This window comes from Mauremys mutica, chromosome 10, assembly GCF_020497125.1.
Source record: "Mauremys mutica isolate MM-2020 ecotype Southern chromosome 10, ASM2049712v1, whole genome shotgun sequence".
In the NCBI taxonomy this organism is placed as follows: domain Eukaryota; kingdom Metazoa; phylum Chordata; order Testudines; family Geoemydidae; genus Mauremys; species Mauremys mutica.
In genome coordinates this window covers 59,085,169-59,108,701 of record NC_059081.1, presented here as the reverse complement: position 1 = coordinate 59,108,701, position 23,533 = coordinate 59,085,169, and the positions used below count along the sequence as shown (strand labels likewise).

Below are 23,533 nucleotides of genomic sequence, written 5' to 3'. Positions count from 1 at the left end.
TTGATGTCCTCCCTGCTCAAAGGCTTCCAAAAGTAGGGCAACCTATCCTTCTGAATAAGGACAATGAACACAGTTGCCTTTGAACTCAGTCGGTGCTGCTTCTAAGTTGATAGCAATACAAGGCATTTCCTCCTTCCAGGAATGGTCTCCACAGAGCTCAAAACCTCTCTTGTTCCATGAAATCTGGGACCCAGAACTGGATCCTCCATGTGACAGTACAGCATGCTGCTCCTCACATACCTAGGAGTGTCTCCCTGGAGTGCAGTGCCGCCAGGCCACATAAACAGTCAACTGGCTCTTCTCGCCATTTTTATGAGAACTGCAGCAATAACTTATAACTCGTTAAAGGTCCCTGGCTGATAATGTCATCAACTTGGTACAGCATCAGATGACACTACAACCCGACCCCAAAGCAATCAGTTAGCAGCCTGGCTCACTTACAATCTGTTTACATCTTACCTCATGGATACAACATTGCTGTTCTACTGCTCCACAAGCTCATCCTAGAATCAATTATTTCATGGGATGGAGACCCAGAGAGAGGCATGGATACAGTGCTGCTCGTCCCCTTTCTTCTACTGCTCTGTGGCCTCGCTTTACCCACTAGCATTGCAGACATGCACACAATATTTCAGTCAACGTGAAGGAGCTGGGGGATGTGCACTACCTTCAACAATCGTGTCAGGATATAATACGGGGAGATCTAATGCCAGAATCTTTTACTTTCGACTATAACATTGCTTCTCATACAATCCCTAAAGTGCCACACCAATGAGCTCTTATTGCACTACTGTTACTAACACCTACTCCTCTTGCCCATCTGCAGAGGAGTGCCAGGTCTCTTATGGAAAACAGTGTCATGTTAAATTATACAGACCCTCTTTCACCTTCTGCAACAGTGGAATTTGCCATGGAATCATGATCTGGAATCCAAGCTTTCATTTCAAAGGGAAACAAAGGTACTGACCCTTATGATAGTAAAGGAAACATTTCAATTGTAAACAGAGTGCAAACTGAGACGGTGATGTCTGGCTGAGTCTCCAGAGAGCCTGAAAATTTAGCTCAGTGTGTGAACTGCATCCATTCATCTCAGTAAGTTGGTAACTTTGAAACCTAATGATGACAATTTAAACATGACCATGGGTAGCTAGTTAGCTGCTCATCCAACCAATGTGCTTATTCCTACTGACTCAAAACACCTGCCACACCTTCCCCAGTGCCAAAAGCCCTACTTCCCTCCTACCCTGCTGCCAAAAAACCCAGTAGGATATTTCCCTCTTGACAATTTTTATGAATCCAATGTTTTTTCAATACAGAATTTTGCTACACGAAGAAAAATAAAATATACAGGACTTCTTAAAATAAGCTAAATTTAATATCTGCACTAATTGTATTATCCATTTTCAAATATAATTTAATAAAAAAAAATTATGCAATGCACTGTCAACCTCTGGAACTCCTAGCCAGAGGGTGTTGCAAAGGCCAATACCATAACGGGGTTCAAAAGGGAGCTAGACAGATGCATGGAAGGTAGGTCCATCAATGGCTATTAGCCAGGATGGGCTGGAATGGTGTTGCTAGCCTCTGTTTGCCAGACGCTGGGATTGGGTGACAGGGCATAGATCATTTGATGATAACCTGTCATTCCCTTTGGGGCACCTGCCATTGGCCACTGTCAGAGGACAGGATACTGGGCTTGATGGACCTTTGGTCTGACCCAGTATGGCTGTTCTTATGTTTAAAATCATCCTTTTAAAAATTCGTTTGAAACTAACACAGAATCTGTCCTGCTGCCTTAGAGTGCAAGAAAATTCAGAGGCCTTGATGCAGAATATAAACCAAGCTTCTCAATGAGTACATGGGGACTTGGCTATATTTGCCTTTTTAATTAATTCATGTCACCAAAGTCTAGTGCTTAGAAGAATTCTATTTTCACAAAGAAATAGAATTTAGTCAGGAGACCTGTGAGATCATTTAGCCCAGTGCTGGGTTCTTCTCTTCCCTACAGTACAACCCACACTACTTTGTCCAATCTATTTTTAAGTGACCCAAAGTGAAGGAGCTTCCATTTTCACTGGGGAGACAGTGTAACAGAGCTCACAGTTGAAGTTTTCCTACATTTTCCCTGGTAGGACTCCCTATTGAGGTGAGAGGTTGGGTAGATGATTCTCCATGACCATTCTGGCTTTGGGCTCTCTGTTTAATGAGGGCTGGTTTGTGATGTGGATACTTGCTCACTGGGAAGTGGACACAGATCACCAAACTCATTTTATAAAGACCACTGGATGGTTACAATATTTTGTCACTTAAATGCAATCTCTATAAGCAGTAGCAGAGACTCAAGCTCACACCACTCATTCAGTTTCAAGCTAAATCTCATTCCTTTAAATACTGTGAATGAAATCCTACCTCCCTCAAAGTCGATGGCAAAACCCTCATTTACTTCAGCGAAGCCAGGATTTAACCCTGGGCAAAAGTGAACAGAGAAACGAATCTGAGAGAAAGCAAATTAAACTTACATGTCCTGTTGGGGTTAATGTGTTGTTTCAGGAGATCTATGGACCCCACGCTGACCACAAGGCGTCTTCCAAACCAGAAAGAGACAACAGGGCCATACTTCTCATGCAGATTCACCAGGAACTCATGCAGGCTGCCACTGTTTACAATGTCTGGCAAGTTCCCATCTCTGAGGGAAGAGTAACAGGAATAAAAAACACAGTTATATGAATAGTGTCAGCAACAAAGGTCAAATAAAATGAATGGGAAGGAGGAAGCCACTTACTTTTCATCTGTTGGAGTCATCCCTGGAATACCTGAAGCTTGTCTAGAAGCCTAAGAGGAAAGAAAACGATGCTCAAAGTTCTGCATCAGCCTCAGAAGATTCACATTTTAGCATCTATTGGCTTGTTGCTTCAAGCTTTTCATACCAGTTTAAAAGACCAGTTTGCAGGTTTATAACCTTTCATCGAATTAATAATTTTGTAACAGGACAAAATTGTTCAACACCCCCCCCCCCACGTCTCTCCCTCCCTTAAATAGTCCTATACACATAAAAATTAGCAAATCTTCAGAGATTTGTGCTCTCCCTGTGTATTAAGGTGAGCTAATCGAAAATCATATTTAACTCAATGCCAATAGCATTTTTTGAATATGGACACCAGAGTGTTGACTCAACAGCTTGTCACTTGCCCCTCCAAAGTGATGGTATGTTTTTAGGACCATAGTTTTATCAATTTTATGACTGTTAAAAACAGAGAGAGAGAATCCTTTTTTTTTTAAATCAGAAAAATGTTTTTTGAGAATACCTTCCATCACCAAAACCTTTTTGTCTAAAATAGCCACTATTATCATGCAGCCTGCGGAAACACTATAGTACTCTCTGCAGCCGCTTTTAACTAACACCATTCCTAGTGCAATCTCAACATTATCAAGAACACCTGCCCCATACAGTTCTGTTATAAACTCAAAACACTGGCACTAAGCAAAAAACAGCAGTTTGCTTAAGCATCTCTAGTTAATAAACTGAGGGGGGAAAAAATCAGTGCTTGTCAAACAGTGATGCCACTTTTGCACTGAAAAACCCTATTTTGTTTAACTATCAACAAGGGAGAGGTTAAAAAATACTATTAAAAATGTGTCAGTGCATCCTTTGAAAGAAAAATAAATTCCAAAACTGGGCAAGATACATCCCTTGGCCCCAATCCTGCAAAAATTTACACAGGTGCTTAACCAGCATGTGTGCAGTCCCACTGATTTAAAGAGACATCTTAAAGAGAAGCACCTGCAGGATCAAGGCAAAACATCAGTGATAGGGCCTTGATCCTGCAGTGGAGACCTGCACAAGGGTCTGCCCATGAAGACTTCATTGCAAGGTGCTAAAGCACTTACTGGGAGAAAGGAATCACTGTCCAGAAGGGTGCTCTGCAGATGTATTTGATAAGATCTACATTATACTAATTTTCCAAACTTCCATAGACTGTAGGTCCTAAGATCTATTGCAGTGGACACAAAGGCATTGTCTACGTCAGGATTGAAGTCATGCTAGTTACAGGACTACCATCCTCAATCCCATAGGCATGGTAGAAACCAATGTGTTGAAGGACTCAGTTATAGTTTAAAAAAACCAAACAAAAAAAAACAAGGTTTAAACATGGTTCAGTCTTGCAAGCCAAGAGCAGATCTTGTTTTCATCATGTCCCCAAGGCATGGTACAGCCCCTGAGCTTGTCAATACTTAAGCATGTATAAAACTTTACACAATATGTGAGTAAGTGTTTTCAGGATTGGGGCCTTAAGAGCCTCAAAGTTCATGATTTGGGGACATGAGTCAGTCCTGTTTTAATACCATTGGGAACTTCCATACCATAACCAGATCTCCTGACACAGATGACTTTATTGCATTCAGATACTATGGTGCTGGGGAAACCGGCAGATGGACACAGCTCTGGACAGGGCACATCTCCGTGCAGCAGCAAGCTGTCTGTGATCAGCATATGCCCCTGCCTGTCCCACCTCCCTGACTCTGTACGGTTTGCTCCAGCAACTTTCTCCTTATTGCAGAACCTGAAGTGCGCACCGAGGGGCGATGGACACAGACCCACCAACAATAACTCATTGAATGGTAAAAGGTGCAACCAGGTGGCTGGGGACACACATTCAGCACCACCTCACCCCAGCTGCTGCGCCAGGGTATGACAGACCCTGCCCCCGCCTCGCATGCCATGAAGCTAGCTGCTAACAACGGGCAGGGAGGGCTGAGCCTGGGAGAGCCCTGGACATGGTGCAGCTTCCCCCACACCCAGACAGGATATTGGAGGAAGGGGGGTGAAGGGCAGTTCAGGAAGGACGAGATAGTGCACCTCAATGGGAGGGAGGAGATTCGGCCAGTTACCGAGCACAGGCACGGGTAGAGCACACCCCGCCCTGTCCCCCCCATTGGCAGTTACCGGGCACGGGTAGAGCCCCCCCCATTGGCAGTTACCGGGTACGGGTAGAGCTCGCCCCGCCCCCTCCATTGGCAGTTACCGGGCACGGGTAGAGCCCGCCCCGCCCCCCCGTGGCAGTTACCGGGCACGGGTAGAGCCCGGCCCCGCCCCCCCCGTGGCAGTTACCGGGTACGGGTAGAGCCCGGCCCGCCCCCCCGTGGCAGTTACCGGGTACGGGTAGAGCCCGGCCCGCCCCCCCCGTGGCAGTTACCGGGTACGGGTAGAGCCCGGCCCGCCCCCCCGTGGCAGTTACCGGGTACGGGTAGAGCCCGGCCCCGCCCCCCCCGTGGCAGTTACCGGGTACGGGTAGAGCCCGCCCCGCCCCCCCCGTGGCAGTTACCGGGTACGGGTAGAGCACGGCCCCGCCCCGCCCCCCGCGGCAGTTACCGGGCACGGGTAGAGCACGGCCCCGCCCCCCCGTGGCAGTTACCGGGTACGGGTAGAGCCCGCCCCCCCCCGTGGCAGTTACCGGGCACGGGTAGAGCACGGCCCCGCCCCCCCGTGGCAGTTACCGGGCACGGGTAGAGCCCGCCCCGCCCCCCCCGTGGCAGTTACCGGGCACGGGTAGAGCACACCCGGCCCCGCCCCCCCCGTGGCAGTTACCGGGCACGGGTAGAGCCCGCCCCCCCCCGTGGCAGTTACCGGGCACGGGTAGAGCCCGCCCGGCCCCCCCCCCCCGTGGCAGTTACCGGGGACGGGTAGAGCACGGCCCCCCCCCGCGGCACTTACCGGGTACATGTAGAGCCCGGCCCTGCCCCCCCTGTGGCAGTTACCGGGGACGGGTAGAGCCCCGCCCCCCCGTGGCAGTTACCGGGTACAGGTAGACCCCGCCCCCCCGTGGCAGTTACCGGGCACGAATAGAGCACGGCCCCGCCCTCCCCGTGGCAGTTACCGGGGACGGGTAGAGCACGGCCCCGCCCCCCCGTGGCAGTTACCGGGGACGGGTAGAGCACGGCCCCGCCCCCCCGTGGCACTTACCGGGTACAGGTAGAGCACGGCCCCCACCAGGATGAGCAGGAAGGTAACGGCGAAGATCGCGAAGTCCAGCATGGCCCAGGCCGCGCGCGCCGCTCCAGGGGCTCTCCACGTCCCCGCACAGGTCGATTGGCAGCTAGGCGGCCTGGCCGAACAGACCAGAGCAATCGAGCCCGGCGCGGTGACCTCTCTCGAGGCCCCGCCCCCAACAGCACGGGCCGGACTCGGCGCGCGCGGAGAGCCCGAGGGGAGGGGCCGGTAGCCCCGCCCTCCACCGGGGCCGAGGTCAGGGCAGGGCCGCGCGCCGGCTTCCGCCCCTGCTCAGCGGCGCTTTACACCCGCCTGCGCTGATGCCCCCCCCCCCGCCCCCGGCGGCTGCTGCTGGTGTCCAACTCCAGCCCGCGCGGCGGAGGGTACCTGGGCCACTGCCAGCAGCAAGTCCGGAGCTTCTTGGGGCAGTAGGTGCCGGCGCCCGCGGCCCCGCCCGGGCAGTAGGGCGACCAGACAGCAAGTGTGAAAAACCGGGGTGGCGTGTGCAGAGCCAGGGGGCAGCTTGTGCCCCCCCCCCGCAAGTGCTGTCCGAGACGTGGTGCCTGCTGGCGCCCGCCAAGAGCTGGAGGGAGGCGCGTGGGCTGGCCTGGGCCAGTGGCCCGAACGAGCGGATCCCGGGCAGGGCTTCCAGTGCTGCCTGTTCTTTAGCCCTGTGCCCAGACAACCAGCAGCACCTTCCAGTTGTACACCAACGCTGGTGCTTTTCAAAGCTGCTGCCGCCGGTGTTTGGATGCCCAGTTCCCGATCATTTAGATAGGAATGGGGTTGCCCAGATCCCCTGGGCAGTTTTGAAAAATTCCACCTTAAATGCCTGTGTCTGAACTAGGGTGTAAACTCATGGCAGCCGCCTCTCTCTGTCTGCTAAGCACAGACGGGGTGTGCTGCCCTGTGCACTTCATAATGGTATAGATCAGTCTTGGATGCTCTAGCGAAGAGAACATAGTGGTTACATTTTAAGCAGATGTATCAAACAATGTGCTGTAGAGTGTGTGTGTGTGTATGGGGCAGGGAGGCTAGTGCACTAGGTGGAAGGGCTGCCTGGACCATGAGGCACAGCTGGATTTCTGGTATAGACAGTGATGCATTGGGACTGTGGCCCTTCTAGGGTCCTATGTAGAACTGGACAAGAGATTGGTATACTGAGAAATAATGCTGCAGTATTTAGTTTTCAGAGAAATTCGTAGGGCTGAACACAGGCTGATAGAAATGGGAGTGTAAATCTCGTGTCACACAGCAGGCATAAGTTAGTCACAGCCTGAACTTTATTCATTTTTAAAAGATTGTTAGTACCCATTATCAGCATTGTCACTGAAGATGATTTGGTGATGTTCAGGTCTTTGGAAATCAGATGTTGTGGGTGGGAGAAGTAGGAAAAGAAAACAGTTTTTTTTTTAAATAAAAGGAAGGAAGAGGAGGGTTACTTTATCTTAGGCCTTCTTAAAACCTCTTCTTGGTTGTATCAGGAAAAGCAGCCCTTCCCTTTCACCCCGTTAGCGTGCAACTTTATGTCCACTAAGCAATATGAAGCTTTCATCACCACTTGTGATCTCTGCATTTAACTTGTTAGGTCACAAGGAAAGTTTAAATGGGGGTAGGGGACAGAGAGAGAAACCAAGTAGGTTAAACTTTGGGTCTGCTGTTACAACTAGTTAAGCCCATATAACAAAGCTGATGAAGCCCAAACTGTTTGCCCAAGTTGTGATCATGTTATCTGTCTTTCCTAGGAAGGTGAAGAGAGTTTTGTTTATTCCCTACGCTCTTCATGATCGAGATGCCTATGCCAAGACCGCAAGAGAGAAGTTTGAAAGTTTAGGTAAGACAGCATCCTGCTTATGGACCTGGAGTTTCTGTAAGGGAGGGAGGGGGAAATCAACATGGTGACTGATAAAAATATTTTGCATGAACTTTAGTTCTGTGTTTTTTTTCTGGTGAACAGACATGCTAGCTTTTTCACGGGGCCAGTATCCAGGAATAGAGGCTGTTGCATGACTTCTATATCTGTCTAACTGGTGTACAAGATCTAGTTAAACAATTCTGCCCTTCAAAAATAAAACAAAATCCCCCCCTCAACAGATAACAGCAGATGTTATCTTTGAACTGTCCACAATGACACCTAACAGGCCACTTTCCTGTGTCTCTCCAGGTAACTGAAACCTCAACAATGTAATATGAATAGTTCATTTATTCATTCCAGTATGTCTTTGTCTGAATAGTGCAAATTATTCCTTGCCTTGCATTTTGCACTGTATTGCCCAATCCTGTATTTCTGTTAGGGCTCTCTGGTAATTTCCACACTCTCTCTCTCTCATCATGCTTAGCATGAATAGTTTTGTCTACTCATCTTTAAACTTTGCCAGCTTCCTCTTAATCTCCTTTTCCAGAACACCCATAAATCTATTTAACACCACCATTGCTATAACAATCCTGTGGTGCGCATACCTCTTAACCTTTTGCCAGGCTGAAATTGACCTCCTCCTTCTATCTTCTGCCTCCTAGCCAGCTTGCACTGTATGACAGTACTTTGCATCTCCACCCTGGCTGCTATGTGTCCTTAGTAGCTTCTTGTAAGAGGTTTTGGAAAATAGGTGAGACTTATCTCTTATCTTTATTTAAATAGAAATGGCAAAGGTGTAGTTCGAACTAAGTAGTTCGAACTAAGGTACTTCGAGTTCAGCTACGCTATTCGCGTAGCTGAACTTGCGTACCTTAGTTCGAACCCACCCCCCCCGTGTAGACCAGGCCTAATTGAGCAACTGCTTTCAACCCAGCAAAAATAGCTACCTAGCAAATTGCTTGGATCCGTCAATTGATCTCTGATGCTGCACAGCTTCTAGTACATTTGAGGTACACTTAACATCTCTACTGAAGACATGCAGGAAGAAGCTACAGATTTCCACACTATTTGGGGTGGTTTACTGCAGTCCACACAGATGGAGCCTGGGTGATTGCGGATATGAGTTATGGTATTATGTTGATCCAAATAGCCTCATCGGAATGCTTCCTACACCAAGCTCTTTCTGTTAAGAAAATTCCTGACACTCCACAACAAGGAGCTGTTTTAAAAGGTCTAACATTCTCCGTGCCTTGCGTTGGTCTGGTGGTATAAGCTCCCTTGAACTATTCCTTTTTACCTTCAGAGCTATTTCACTTCAGCGTGAAGTTGGTAGCTTGACTCTTCCCTGAATTATTGGCACCCTCCCCTTGCTGGTACTTTTGGTAACCCATCTTGGGTGGCACACTTAGCCCACATTAGCTAACATCTCTGGGCACAAATGAACTCAATTCTTTCCTTCCCGGGTGGAACACAAATATTGTCTGTGCAGAGCAGTAGTATTGAGAGAGAAAACTTGGCCATTGCTCTTCTCAAATGTGAAGAGGAGGGTGTCTTTGTTCCCCTTTGTCTTGAAGTCTGGAGGAACTGAGTAGCCAGTTGGAAGCCAGCACAAACTCAAAATTGGCATTCGAGAGAACATGAGACCCAGCTGCTGGCCTGTCTTCTTGATGACACTTTCAAAGGGAAGGGGTGAATCAACACCTCAAACTAGATGCTATTGATGTGACAAAGCTGACTGGAACTGTAAGAAACTGAAAGTTGTGGCCTTTTGAAAAGAGCTTTTTACTGATACTCTAGGCAGGAACTCAGCAGTCTACTATCAAAAAGAGAACCAGGCTTTAGTTGTGAAAACCTTGACGTTCTCAGCAATTTTGTACACTTATCTCTGTGAATCAAAGGCCAGATTTGTAAAGGTATTTAGTGCCTAACTCCCATTTGAAATCAGTCTGATTGGGAGCGTATATACTTTCAAAGATATGGTCCTAAGTAAAGTAGTGATTTAAAAACCAATACACAGTAACCACTTGCCTCTCCATTCAAACCAGCATGAAACATTTTTCCAGCAGGGACCTTCAGTAGTGAACGTATCTCAAATTCTGTACTTGCATTATAACGATATTAACTTTTCAGAACTTCAGATGGTATGGTTAGGATTGCAGCACTCAGCTCACAGGTTGTTTAGATTGATGTATCTCCACGGACTTCACTGGAACTATGCAGATTTACACCACCAGAGGATCTGGCAACCTTACCTGTGTTTAGGGGTAGAAGTCTTGGGGCAAAATGGTCTTAGCCTCCAAAAGCACCAGCGGCACCAAAAGTTTAGGCTATTTTGAACAGGATGAAAATGAATTCATAAAAATATAATAGACACACACTTGCTGTGCTGCCAACAGAAACAGCCCCGGGACATGCTTGGTAAATAACACAAACAACGTAAGCATAATGTTGTCTAAGAATATGCATGTTTTCTCACCAGTGAGTATTGTCAGAACATATGCACTATCATTTCCTACAGAGTTTGACATGTTAAGGCACAGGATTGAGTTTATCTGGATTTAGTGTCAGCTCTGCCTCAGAGTATGTAATTTTGAGGTAGTTACTTCACCTCAACTTCCCCCGTCTAGCATTAAAGATATTATAGTTGGGAAGTTTGACTTCACCAATTTTTTTATCTTACTTTTTACATCCCTTCTCTCAGACAGTTTCAAAAGGCATCTCTGGCATCAAGAACTGAGTTTCCTGTTACAGTGCTGCTTTATCTTCCAGGATGGAATTCCATACATGGGGTCCAGTGCAGGAACTAACGTAGCTACTATCAGCATCAACACAACCAATGACATGCCAATCGTGTACCCACCTTCTCTGCAGGCCCTTGGATTGGTTCCTTTTAACATCAACCCCCACTACTTGGATCCAGATGTTAACAGCACTCACATGGGTGTAAGTTAAGTACCTCTCCGCCAGCTGCAGAGCTCGTACACTAAAGTATGAGTACAACGTGCATATGCTGTGACTTGTAAAGCTTGCTGCTTTCTAGCAGCTGCCTGCTGGAGTTGTCTGAAGTGTAAATGAAGCAAAGGAACCTTTGTTACTGCTAGCCTCCTCCTGGAAGGTTTTCCTTGGGAATGGGAAGGTTACTTGGCAACAGTATTACTGAGGTGGAACAAGTGTTGATGGCTAACTCAGGCCTTTTGATGACTAATACTGTTAATATTACTGTGACATGTACTGCTTAGGTGGGCAGGGGAGAATACTAAAGGGCAAACTTAAAACAAACTTGAATAACGATACCTGCAGCATTGGGTAAAATGCAGTATTTCTGGAAAACTTTCAACATAGGCTGTCTAACTTGCTGGTCCACTGTGACATTCCATCTAGAAATGTCTTGAGGCTTTATACACATCTACAGGAGTTTGCTTTTGAGACTTTCAGGTCAGGGTGGCGTGAAGGCCATCTAAGAACTCCTGGTTTATGGAACATGTAAGGGATATGGAAGTTACTACACCCACCCCAAGGCACTTCAGCAATAAACCTTAAGTTCTCAAATAAAGTGAGCACAGATTGTAAATGGAATTCAGAGGGGAAAATATAACATCAAATATAGAGTCCATATACATAGACTAAGGTGCAGAGCTGTGAATTTAGGTCTACTCAGTAAGAAGCTAGGATAATTTAGAGTGTAATAGCTGAACAAACTACCTATAATTTGCAACTACACCGCTACCCCGATATAACGCTGTCCTTGGGAGCCAAAAAATCTTACCATGTTATAGGTGAAACTGCATTATATCGAACTTGCTTTGATCCACCGGAGTGCGCAGCCCTCCCCAGAGTGCTGCTTTACCACATTATATCCGAATTCGTGTTATATTGGGTCGCGTTATATCGAGGCAGAGGTGTAGTTAACTCCTAATAGCACAATTCCTGGAATTTTGCTCCTATGATACAAAGTACTTCAGCCTTTTATTTACAAGGATGGTATCCATCCGCACACAGGCAGTTTCTTGGAGACAATAAAAGATACTCTCCAGCTCAGAACCATGGAGAAATGGAGGACCCGGACCCAAACTTTTTAAATGTAGGTCTGTTTTAAGATGTGGATATACAGGTACACTTAAATCAGTTTTGCAGGGAGAAAAAACTGGCTGCTGCTCTAGAGGCAAGCTAACAGTTAGTATTTCTTACTCAATTTTCTGCAGAACTTCTAGGAGGCAAAGCTCTGTGGAATATAAGATGCTTGTCTCTGCCCTTTGTGTTCCTCTGACCTTTTCATAAATCCTTCTGGCTTTCTTCTTTCCCTTTGTGTCCTTCTATCCCTTCTTTGCGCTTGCTTATTTCTGTCCCTCAGCTCACCAACAACTCCAAGGGAACGTGGTTACATGGCAGAGTTCTCCACCAAGGAAGCCTGATTAGGGCTTTCAATGTCATTTCTATTAAGGAGAAATATGTAGCTAGTTCAGTGGTGGAAACCTTGTCCCCTTTCTCTGGAGACTCCTATCTCCTTCATTCAGAAATAACTTACAGACTTACCTCCAGCAGTATGAGGGACAGAGTGATATTTAATCAAATAGTTCCTTAACCTTAAAATAAATTGAAGTGGAACCTTTCTGGGTTTCCAAATTTAGATTTTTTTTGTTTGCAACATTTTAACAAAAGGTTAGTATTTGAGATACAGGGTGAACTGGCTGCAGTAAAGTCAATCTTGCGATTGACTTCAGTATGGCCAATATTACATCCATAAGCTTCAAGGAAATGAAATTTTTCAGGTGGGAATGATACTTGTCTACCTCATAGGAACATTAGGAAACATTATCAAATTAACATTTCTTGAAGTACTTTGTGATATTTAGCTAGAAGTTTCTAAATTCTAAGTGCTCATATAGCAGAAATTACTTAAACCTAGACTCACACTAGATCCTACTATTCCAGGAGACTCGTGCGGAGAGGATACTTCAGTATCATGAGGAACTAAACACCCCTCCAGTACTGGTGAGTAATACATCCCAATCAAACTGTCATCTCCAGAACTCAGTCATATGAATGCACCCTCTCCAATCAGGTATTGAATTTTAGATGTCTTAATCTTTCCCATAGTGCTGTAAGGCTTTTCTATCCATCTTCTACCACAGAGACTTTTCACTGCTAGCTTCAGCCTTGTTCAGGTTTCTCTAATTTGCATCCTGTATATTCAAGGCTTCTCGTTCTATGCAAGAAAGACCCTGTATGCAGCACTGCCTCTGTCTGCCATTAGCTGCAGAGAGTAGAGCAGTGGTGCCCAAACTCTTCCTGTCACACTCCCCTTACCAGTAATGGAATCTGACCATGCCCCTTTCCATTACAGCACAGTTGGCTCAGCAGAGGAGCTTAGGCTGAAGGCAGAACTGGGGCTAGAGGCAGAGTAGGGGACGGAGCGGACCTGAGGCTGGAGCTGGGGGCAAAGCATCCTTATCACTAAACACTTATCATGACAACACACTGCTGTGTAGGAGGTCAGCATTCAGAGGTTTTCCATCCTAGCCAGCATACCCAGTCCCTGCTGTCTGAGAAATACCTAGTTGTGGTTTCTAACAGACTCCACTGGTTGCTGTATGGCAATCTTGACAAACTAGACTTTGAGAATGATGGTAGTTAAAGCTAATGAAGGATCCCAAGGAACCATTTTATTTCTCCTTCACGTGTTTTAAAGACACAGTGAACTTATTGCAGAAAGTGAAATCATCCTTGTAACACTAGCTATGATTTACCTACTTGTCCTAGTGCCTCCATCTCTGAAGAAGTGCCATCCTTATTAGGCACAGGGGATGGAGTCAGCATATAGGCAGTAATTCCCAGTGTATCTTGGGAATTGCCCATCTGAGACCATACGGTTCACTGTGAGAACTACTAGTTAATATTAACACCAGGTTGCCAGAGATGAGTCAAATGCTTTAAGCGAGCTGAAATAAAATAACCCTTAAGGTAACTGGTGGTTAGATGCTCAATCAGAGATACTTTTTGTATTATCGCTATCTACCTTACTGAGTTAGTGTTTGTGACTGTGCTAAATTTATTAATACTACTAGTAAATACAGAAGAGTTTCTATAGTGTGAGTGTTGCAGCTGTGCACATTGAGAGTCCCAACTATATAATAATTTGAATAATACTGGGTCTGATCTTGGGACAAGAACCTGTCAATCCTCAAAGTGATAAATTCCCAGTTAAATTAAGAATTCCCAGTTAACTTGGATCTCTGGCTTTGGAGCGCAAATGACAGCTTGGGGTTTTATTTCTTGTCAATTCAGGGTTTGCGCGAAGGAACAATGTTACTAGTGGAAGGAGACAAAGCCACCCTGCAAGGAGTAACTGGAGCAAGGCTGTTTTTGAGGTATTCAATTTGCATTCAATTCTGTGCAGCTTTTAATCAAAATTTGTGTTTTTCTTCAACAGCAGGAAGGATGATGATTGTGGGGTTAAGACACTGGACAGGGACTCTGAGATCTCAGTTCAGTTGCTAGCTCTGTTGGTTCTTCCTGTGTCAACCTGCAGTAGGGGAGTCATTTAATTTCTTGCCTCCATTTCCCACCTGTAAAATGGGAATTCTTCCCTGCTTTGTGGGGATAGTTTGAGGTGGGCTGATACTGAAATAAAGGAGAACCACAGATAAAGCTAAAGTTTTGGTTGCATTTGTCCTTTATACTGTACCCTTGTGGGGTGTTACACCCATTCACAGTTACTAGGCTACAACGTGCCCTTTCAAAAATGAGTTGCAGCTGTGTGTACTGGTATATGAGCCTTACTAGTTCAGGGCCTGATCCCATAGGGTATAGCTCCAGTGCAGCTCAAACTGGGGTGCTAAAAATAGCAGTGTACCTGTTCCAGCTTGGGCAGGCTTGAGAGTGCAAGCTGTAATGTTCACATTGCTACTTTTAGCATGCTAGCTTGAGGTGGCCTTCCCCAGGCTGGGAGACTCACTCCCAGCTACACTGTAGACACAGCAATCCTCACTTACTGGATGGTAATGGGTGCCAGACTGAGTCCTAAAAGCCTAAACTTGTAGTTCTTAGTCACATGAGGAAAAACTATGGATTGGAGTAATGGTGAAGGACTAGGCCATAAGGTTCAATACCTAATAGCAAGTAGCCCAAGAGTTCCACATAGCTTCCAGGACCCAGATCTGATAGTAAAAGGAAGCAAAATAGACTGTTCACCTTTGTACTTTGACTGCCAAGTTTACAGCATGGTTCTTGTCTTCGGTCCAGAGGTGAGAAACCAACTGAACATGAGCCTGGAACAGATTTCAGTTTCCTCCTGACCGATAGTAACTCCCAGAAGCCCTGACCTTTCCTGTAGTGAAATACCAGATGCTAAAGGAAGATAGTGAAAGGAGGAGATCTCGGGTCTGGAAACAATACATTTTGTAAATAAAGCACGATTTAAAGAACCCATTACTCACCATTTTTATTTCTGTAGGAACTGACTAATCTCAAACATTACCTTGCAGCACTAGGGGAGAATACCCTCCTGAGGCTAGTTTATACAGGTTTAACCTCTGTAGTCTGGCACCCCGGGACCTGACCAGTGCTGAACCAGAGAATTTGCCAAACCACAGGAGGTCTCCATAGGCATGGGAAGTAGGGGTGCGGGGGGTGCTGCAGCACCCCCAGGCTTTGCACTCAGCCGGCTGCTCCAGTGCCGGCCTCAGGTCCTTCCCCTCCCTCCCAGAGCTTGAACGCCATGAATCAGCTGTTCACAGCACTTTGCAAGCACTGAGAGGGGGGAGGAGAAGTTGGTAAGTGTGGGGCCGTCGGCGTGCAAGAGGAAGAGGCAGAGGGCGGAGCTTGGCACCAGTGGATGCTCTGCACCCACTAATTTTTCCCTGTGGGTGCTCCAGCCCTGGAGGACCCACGGAGTTAGCGCCTATGCTGGACCACGGATGTTGAAGGACCAGGGAGTGCCAGATTAGAGCGATTCAAGCTGTAGTATGGATTTAGTAGTTTGTGTAGCGAACTGTGGGGGCACGAGAGAAAGCAGCTCCCTCTTCTCCCCTTAGCTGCTGAAATAAGGATTTGCCATGCAAGGGAGACTGAAATAGGAAAACCAGAAACCTATATCCATCTGAAGATTGTATGGTTCTCCAGCCTTTCCTGACAGCACCTCCCCTATTCACTTGCTTGCTGAAGGGAGATCTGCTCCTTCTTCACTAAAGGCCAGGAGGCCAGGTCACATCAGTTCATGCTGTCTAGCCTAGGTTTTTTCCCCCCACTTGTTATTCCCCCTCCAGAGCCTATTATTTATTACCTGTTTTAATAAAAAGTGCAACAGACTAGTAATGATTCCTGTCTTAAATACACCAACCCTCTTGGTATAGTTATAAATACCTGGACCACACCATGAAAAAAGCACAGAGAAATCATACATTTGATTATTATTTATTTTCTCCAGCCCCAGCTGTTATATACAAAGCTAATTTAATAATCATTATGTACAAAATAAGTGTGCATTTAAAAATTTAGATTACAAATTTGCAAATACTAGAAAAAGTGCAAAATTTTAAAACATCTTCCATCATGCTGTACAGAAACAAATCCAACATTAGCCAATATACACACTTAAAATTATTAGAACTTAGCCATTGGAACATAATACATATTAAAATAAGACAAACAGTATGTACGAAATCGTAAAAGCACCCAGAAGGGATGAAGGTATTGCACAGAAGACTAACAGCAAATTCATTACACTGCTAGAAGGTTATTAGTGTTGAATATATCTAGTTTCAACTAACTAAAATTTGACTTTATTTAAAGGCATTTTTGGCATTAAATCCATTTGTAATCATATAATTGCACAATCATAATTACTAGATTAAGAGATGGTTAATTGTCACACTATAAATAAGGCTTAGTGTTCTCTTTCCACCAAAAGTTATAGCGATTTAAGCAAATGCTGAGGCACATCTTAGTGAGTTTCATTTTCCACTCTTAAAACTCCTTAAGAAAACTTTGTTTTAAGTAGCAGCACTATCTCCAAGAAATTGATCAGAGAGGGTGGCTTTTTACAGACAGCATGGCCCTAACCCTTCACTGAGCAATGCCTGGACTGCTCCTGCAGAGCTCATTACAGGAGCAGAACACAAAGCAAACTTTCACTACTTGAGTCCTTGCAATTACTTTCTTTAAGTTAGGACACCACTGAACACAGCTTTTGTTAATGACTAAAGAAAATCTCCTAGTTAGATGCACGTGGGATTTCTGGTTTTAAGGGTTTGTTTCTAGGCAAATTATGGTTTCAGTTTAGGAATAAAAATTCATTGGTATTTGAAAATTGTCCTTGTTATATTAAAAAAAATTGGCCTCTGCCACTCCCTCCCCACTGGCAAATTTTATTGGATATTTAATCTCGCTCTCTTGCTTGGGTGAGGTCATAGTTTAAAACTGGGAACCCTGTATCTATCCTCACCCCATGGTTGGGAACTATGATTGGAACAGGAGACCCTCCCTGCCCAGCATTTTGGAAGGATGGCTAGAAATAGCGGACAGTTTGCAGTGTCAGAAAGAGCCAGTAGGATTTCTATACAGAAAGTATAGAGCAGTCAGATTCAAGCACCAGAAATGTCTAAGAATCCAGATGGGAGCAACACATGAATAGAGCTAGAGGAACTGGGTTCTGAGGATAGACTGAAATAACTATATATGCACAGTTTGGAAATTAAATATAGGATGTGAAAGACTTAGGTATCAAACAGAAAGAAAACATCCCCAGTGTTCCAAGGGGATACAGCTCAGTGTGGGAGAAGAAATTGAACAAAGGAAAGTCTAGATTAAATATCAGCAATAGTTCCTCAAGCATCAGGTTTATTAGACTGTAGAACTATTTTCCAAGAGTAGAAATGGAAACCCTAGCACCTGACACATTTAAGCTACACCAAGCACTCTACGTTTAGTGTAAGGAACAATTCTGGACTGTCACCTTGGGATAAACAAAATAGACCTTTTAGGTTATCTTGCTTTTTGTACTCAGTCCCGAGGTCAGTGATGCTAAGGTGCTTAGGCTCCAACGGAAGGGGTCAACCCTATTATACTATCTGTACAGCTCCTGCTACCTAGTTTGAATTGCAGTAGCCTGGCAGGAGACTGCAGACCTTTGGAAGAGTGGAATAACAAGGGGTATTAGAAGAGGTGAGGAATATAGAGTGAAACTGGGTTCCTCAGAATGCATGGACTCACCCACTGAACTCCCTGCCTGTATTGCCTCAGATGTGGGCATCCAGAGAGGCTATGTACAGATGGCTATTAGAAAACTCTACCACCAAAACAAGGGAGGAAGTTCACCTTTGTAATACTGAATGCAACTCTTGAGATTCAGCAGAAGAAATGATTTAAAACTACATCTATAAATCATTACAATCTGTCATGGGAGCACATGGGAGTACTTACATCTCAGACTTGTGGATCTTAATTATTTGTTACATAGCCACCCATGACTGCACTTCTACAAAGAATGACAAACTCAATAAAATGGATTAAAAATAGCCCAGTTTGCACCATTACTGCATAGCAGTATCGTGAAGTGTAAATGATCTAAGAACAACCTCTTTTAAAAACTTCTTAACCCTCTTAATACTTAGCTTGTGTAGAACTATTAACATTTCAGCATATAGTTAGTTCATTCTGTTAATCAAATCTGAGACTGAAGATTTATTCAAGATTCCTGATTTGTAGAATTTAATCTGATGTTTACAGAATCTATATGCCCAATCCTCTGAACATTAACAGATACAGTGCTCACAACTGCAAGTCACTCCATTGCTGTCACAGCAGTAAGCTCAATGAGCTGGTTCAAGAAAGCATTCCCCTTCAGGACAACACTTGAGTGCTTTCCAGAATTAGGGCCTTCAGCTGGTTCACAGGATTAGGCCTAATAGTATATTTAATAAAGAGTCTTAGCATTTCCTCCAGATAAAAGATCAGATTTTTAATATAGCCCTTGAAAAGAAAAAAATGTGACCTAGTCTCAAACTCTCTACAGTACTGCAGTCCATACACAAACACACTTCTTCAAAAAGTAACCTACAAGATGAAATCTTTTTCTAGTGGATGATAGCTATATATGGAATCTCAAGTAAGAATATTTAAAGATAATGGGCAGGATTTTCACAAGAGCCTGAGGGAGTTAGATGGCCAACATTGGATTCCATTAAGACCCAACCATCTTAACCCAGAGTAATGGGAGATCACTCACTGGCTATCCCTTCCTAGACTGTGGGGTTTATTTTTTTTAAACGGGGTGGATACTATTGTTTTAATCCTTTGCATTGCAAGAGAACTCTGTTTTTAAGACATTAAAGAGGCTCTTTATCAAAACAGTCAATTCAGTAGGCTACTTAAAAGCCCATATGCCATTTAAATTTAAAAATTTATAATAATATTTGTAGTTAAAGCACGTATTGAAGAAAAGCTTTGCTTAGATGAATATCTAGATTAATCAAAGATCTTACTGGTGCTTTCTGAATTAAGACCCCCCCCCCCTCCACAAATATTTTAAATAAGAGGGAAAAGATTGTTTAAACAGGGTTTTTTTGTGTGTGTGCTGGTGGTGGGAAAATAGGTGGATGATGGAAAAGATAACGTTTCAAAGATTGCATAAGGTGAGTATGATACAGAAAATAAAGAATACGCTGATGCAATATTACCCACAGGTTTTTTTTTTTGTTTTTTTTTTTACCTTAACTTGGACAATGAGCGTATAACTCTTTGAATGCTGGCATTTCCCAAATGAACACTTAGTATGATATTAGATAACATTCTCCACAGTACATAAAAATAAGACAACCAAAAAGAATTACCACCACTGAGGCTTAAAGCATAAATGGATAATATTGATAATCTAACACAAATTTTATTGGAAACAAAATTATTCTAAGCACTTCCCCAAACTGTAAGTGGAAGTTACTGAATACTGCTAACTGGTGAATCCAGTTTATTAATTACTAGGTGGAGATGAGCCAATATTCAGCTTTTAAAAAAAAATACATATGTTTACAGTGCTGACTTAGCTTTTCTTTTATGTCCACCTCACAGGTAAGCTATATTTTTTAGTTTCCATAGATATCACTGTGGCCTCCAATGGTTAAACAAAAGACAAGAACACCTACAAAAGGGACTTTAAAAATTTTAGTGTTATAAAGCAACTGTGTATTCAGACTAGCCTGATCTGAATTCATAGTCAGAACTGCATCATGTCACAGCTTTACTTTCTAAAACAAAGTTAAATAAATAAATCGTAGTGTAAAAAGACTAAAGAGAACTTGTATTTTGAGAACTACTTTCCCTCTCCGAGAAGAACAGAGGGGATGGTATCCAAGAGCACTATTAGCTTGAAGAGTCATCAAAAGTAAAAATTTAAATCTTAGAAGTGCAGTGCACTAATTCAGTGTCCACTGCTCAATGTGGACTGCAAACCAGCCACAACTCATACAACCACAAAAAAATTGTATAATTAATTCAAGAAAAATTGAAAGAAAATAAGTTAAACAAAAACAAGTGGAACACCAGGTAAATTCTTCCTGACTTATAGCTCTCACATACAAACTGCATCTTTTATTTACAGCTTCCTTTTACAGATTAAGCAAAGTATAGTGCTGCTTGCAAATAGACATTGTTGAGCAGTTGAGAAAACTGACTGCTGCTGGTGCATGAAAAGACGACAAATTGGAATTTAAGTAGCACCTTTCATTCTCAAGGGACCAGATGCTCAGCTATGGCCAATCTGCACAAAATGCAAGTAGTGTGTAAATGTGATTTAACACTCACCTTTGTACTCCCATGATCTTGCTGCTGCTTTGCGCAGGGTTGGTCCCTTAGCGCCAAGACAGAGCATTATGAGGGCAGCTCTAATTTATACCAGTAGCTAACATTTGTGAGGCTTAACGAATTTCAGTTTGTAAAGCACTGAAATCCTTGGATTAAAGTGTTATATATTCAGATTATCATTATTATAATACAAATGCCCGCATCTCTCCAATTTCTGAACCTATATTACATTTTGTGGAGGTTGACCAGTTTCCCTGATTTTCTTCCATGGATACAAATGCTAAAATGTTCACCAGTTCAAAAATTAAAACTTTTGCATAAAATACCTAATACGAATAAAGATGCTTTCAAAAACTCACATGTGAACCTTTCTGTACAAATGACAACAGAAAGACTTATGTTCTGGCCAAGCATTACGCAGAACATTAACTTACTAAATTTCTCCACTTTGATTCTGCTAGTTTTAAAAAATTCCAAATATACACATTTAAGATCTTAAATGTACAGTTATAAAACCATCTCCACAGTACCCTCAAGCAAATTCATTTGAAAATTCTATATAATCCCACTTAACTATAATAAAATCACACATTCAAAACTGTGATTCTTCTAAACTTCTGTCTCAATAACTCTTCAAAATCTCTTACTTTTGAAATTACAATAGACAAACCTACTTCACATTCACATACATTTAATACTTCCAGAGTATCCTTGCTATTATTGTATCAGTAACTAGTTAATATTTTTTTTTCCATGTAGACTTTCTTCCCATGTCCATAACTCAATGCAAAGTGGGGAGGTGAGGGGGAGAGGGAGTGAGTGACAGAGAGAAATGGGGTTAAATATCATACTGACAAGTGCCACAGAGAAATGTTTACATTTCCACATAATTTCCAGATGATTTGATCTGTCACAGTGATTAGTGTTACAGTTATACATAATCTCATTTAATTTTTTCACTGATCAGATATAACTTGATGTAATAATTGATATAATTTGAAAGTAACGGTTAAAACAAGCAACACAATTCTTTTTAGATTAGTTAGTAATAAGGTCATTAAAATATTCAGTGTATAAAAGCATGATATAGGATCATTATTTTCTTTATGAAATTAAGAATGGGATGTTCGTTTAAGAAAAAATGTGTCTTGGAAAAAGTAATTACTACTTCTTTAGACTATCAAGAAATATTGCACTAAAGTGAATGAAATTAGATTATACTGTATGGGGTGCCTCGGTAGTTCAACAACTCCCCAGTGCTAGGGGAAATCAGGCAATATTTAGAAAAGATACAACACATACTCACTTCCATAAGTAATAAAATAAGGAAGAAGAGGGGAGAGGTGTCTGAGAAATATTAACTAAATCAATTCTGTATCTGCATTGGCTACAGAGACATCTTGTTTTCAATTATCATCACTTCCACAAACGATGTAAGGGAACAATAGTTTCCTCTATTTACATAGTCATATTCCCACCTAAAAATGTTTACCCTTTGCCCTGAAGGTAAGGTTTTCCCAAGAGTACTTGAGCTTTTGAGTACTATTTTTGTTGTTTACAGCATATGCAGGGCTGTGATGTCTTCCTCTCCCACATATGCATATAGTACCTGGATTTTTCTACTGACTTTTCCAGCAACATGAATATGGCTAAACCAGGTTACTTGTCTGACAAATACAGAGCCAAGAAACAAGGTATGGTAAAGGTAAATTATGATGCAAAGTTTTTCAGGTGATCTTAATGTTGAAATTAGACATTTTGGTTTGCAGTAATTATGCTATTAATGAAGAACAACTCAATCTTGACAGACATGGAAATGTGACTCATTCCCTCTGTATTAATACGAGGCCTTAAAACATGCAAGGGATTTCTAAATGTGTGTGTTGCTTTGCCAAACAACATAAAGAATGTTCTGCAGCAAATATTCACCCTACCCCAATTCCTACCAGGTTATAATTCATTGTTGTACGTCAGTTAAACAATTTCTGACAATCAAGTAGTGCCATTGAGGTGCTCCCTGCAGAACATTCTCAAAGGGATTCTCTCAGGAGCTATGCAATAGAGGATTATTAATAATCATTTACAGCAGTATACAGCAAGCTGATTGGTCTGAAGAATATATTTGAGGTCATAACTCTCAACTGTCTCAATTTTATCTGTATATCTGCAATTGAAGGAATTTTAAGTTTATGATCCTGGAATTACAAAGATGTAAGATGAGAATGGGATGTTTTCCTTGAATTTGAGTTAATATCTTCCAAGCAAGAGAGGAACATCTAGCATTATTCACCTGTATATGATATAATTTGTGTTTTAATGCACTTAGAGGTCTTTTTCTGAAACTCAGTTCCAGCACATAATCTTGAAAGAGTTCTACTGCTACCAAATCAATGTGATTAGGAAAAAAGTAATAAAAGCAATTGTGGGCTAATTTGCATGTGTGCATATGTAAATTACTGTACCTCTACCATATGTTGGTCTTCAACTGATTGTCAAGGATAAGTCCCTGAAACACTCATCAGAAAGTTGAGAGATATGTTTAGAGTGACCAAAAGATTAAACAAATTTCTGGAATCCATGAGAGAATTCAGGAGCAGCAATCACTTGGAATCTTGAGTGTTATATTCAGTCTCTCCCGATGAAATCTGGCTGAGCCGTTTGCTTGATCCCCACAGCTTTCGGGAAAGCTGACCTGAGCGCATCTGTTTAAAGTAATCCAGAGAAACAAAAGGAGGGGGAAGGGATAAGGTGGATAAATTAAAAAAGGAACTTCAGACGCTGATTCTGGAGAAGTGCAGACAATACAAGGTACTGCACAAACACAAAATTATACCAACAGAAATTATTTCAGACAAACAAAAAAGGTAACATTTTGGGATGATTCTTCGATTGGC

General features: G+C 43.2%; 3 protein-coding genes across 6 annotated transcripts in view; 1 reads left to right on the top strand and 2 right to left on the bottom strand.

Annotated features, from left to right (window-relative positions):
• Positions 1-6,140, bottom strand: part of LOC123378900 (cytochrome P450 20A1) — a 28,507-nt gene extending 22,367 nt beyond the window's left edge. The window contains exons 1-3 of one of the 4 annotated variants that reach the window (XM_045033170.1): positions 5,990-6,140; positions 2,783-2,832; positions 2,520-2,686 (exon numbers count right to left, since the gene is read on the bottom strand). In XM_045033170.1, the coding sequence (XP_044889105.1) occupies positions 2,520-2,686; positions 2,783-2,832; positions 5,990-6,034 (262 nt within the window). In that variant the 5' untranslated portion in view covers positions 6,035-6,140. Of the gene's footprint in view, positions 1-2,519; positions 2,687-2,782; positions 2,833-5,962 lie in introns of those variants that run through there. The other 3 variants (XM_045033171.1, XM_045033169.1, XM_045033172.1) reach the window with 3 other exon arrangements.
• Positions 6,141-6,325: 185 nt separating this feature from the next.
• On the top strand, positions 6,326-15,268 carry LOC123378737 (alpha-aspartyl dipeptidase-like; the record flags this gene model as incomplete). The annotated part of the gene is made up of 6 exons (XM_045032856.1): positions 6,326-6,417; positions 7,735-7,823; positions 10,546-10,787; positions 12,777-12,836; positions 14,130-14,212; positions 15,087-15,268. Coding segments are annotated over 6 exons (645 nt in total), but the record flags the coding sequence as incomplete, so codon positions are not given.
• Positions 15,269-16,240: 972 nt separating this feature from the next.
• The window catches only part of NBEAL1 (neurobeachin like 1), a 150,919-nt gene continuing 143,626 nt past the window's right edge, over positions 16,241-23,533 (bottom strand). Inside the window, exon 55 of the mRNA XM_045033167.1 lies at positions 16,241-23,341. Within this exon, the coding sequence (XP_044889102.1) occupies positions 23,240-23,341 (102 nt within the window). The 3' untranslated portion in view covers positions 16,241-23,239. The remainder of the gene's footprint in view (positions 23,342-23,533) is intronic.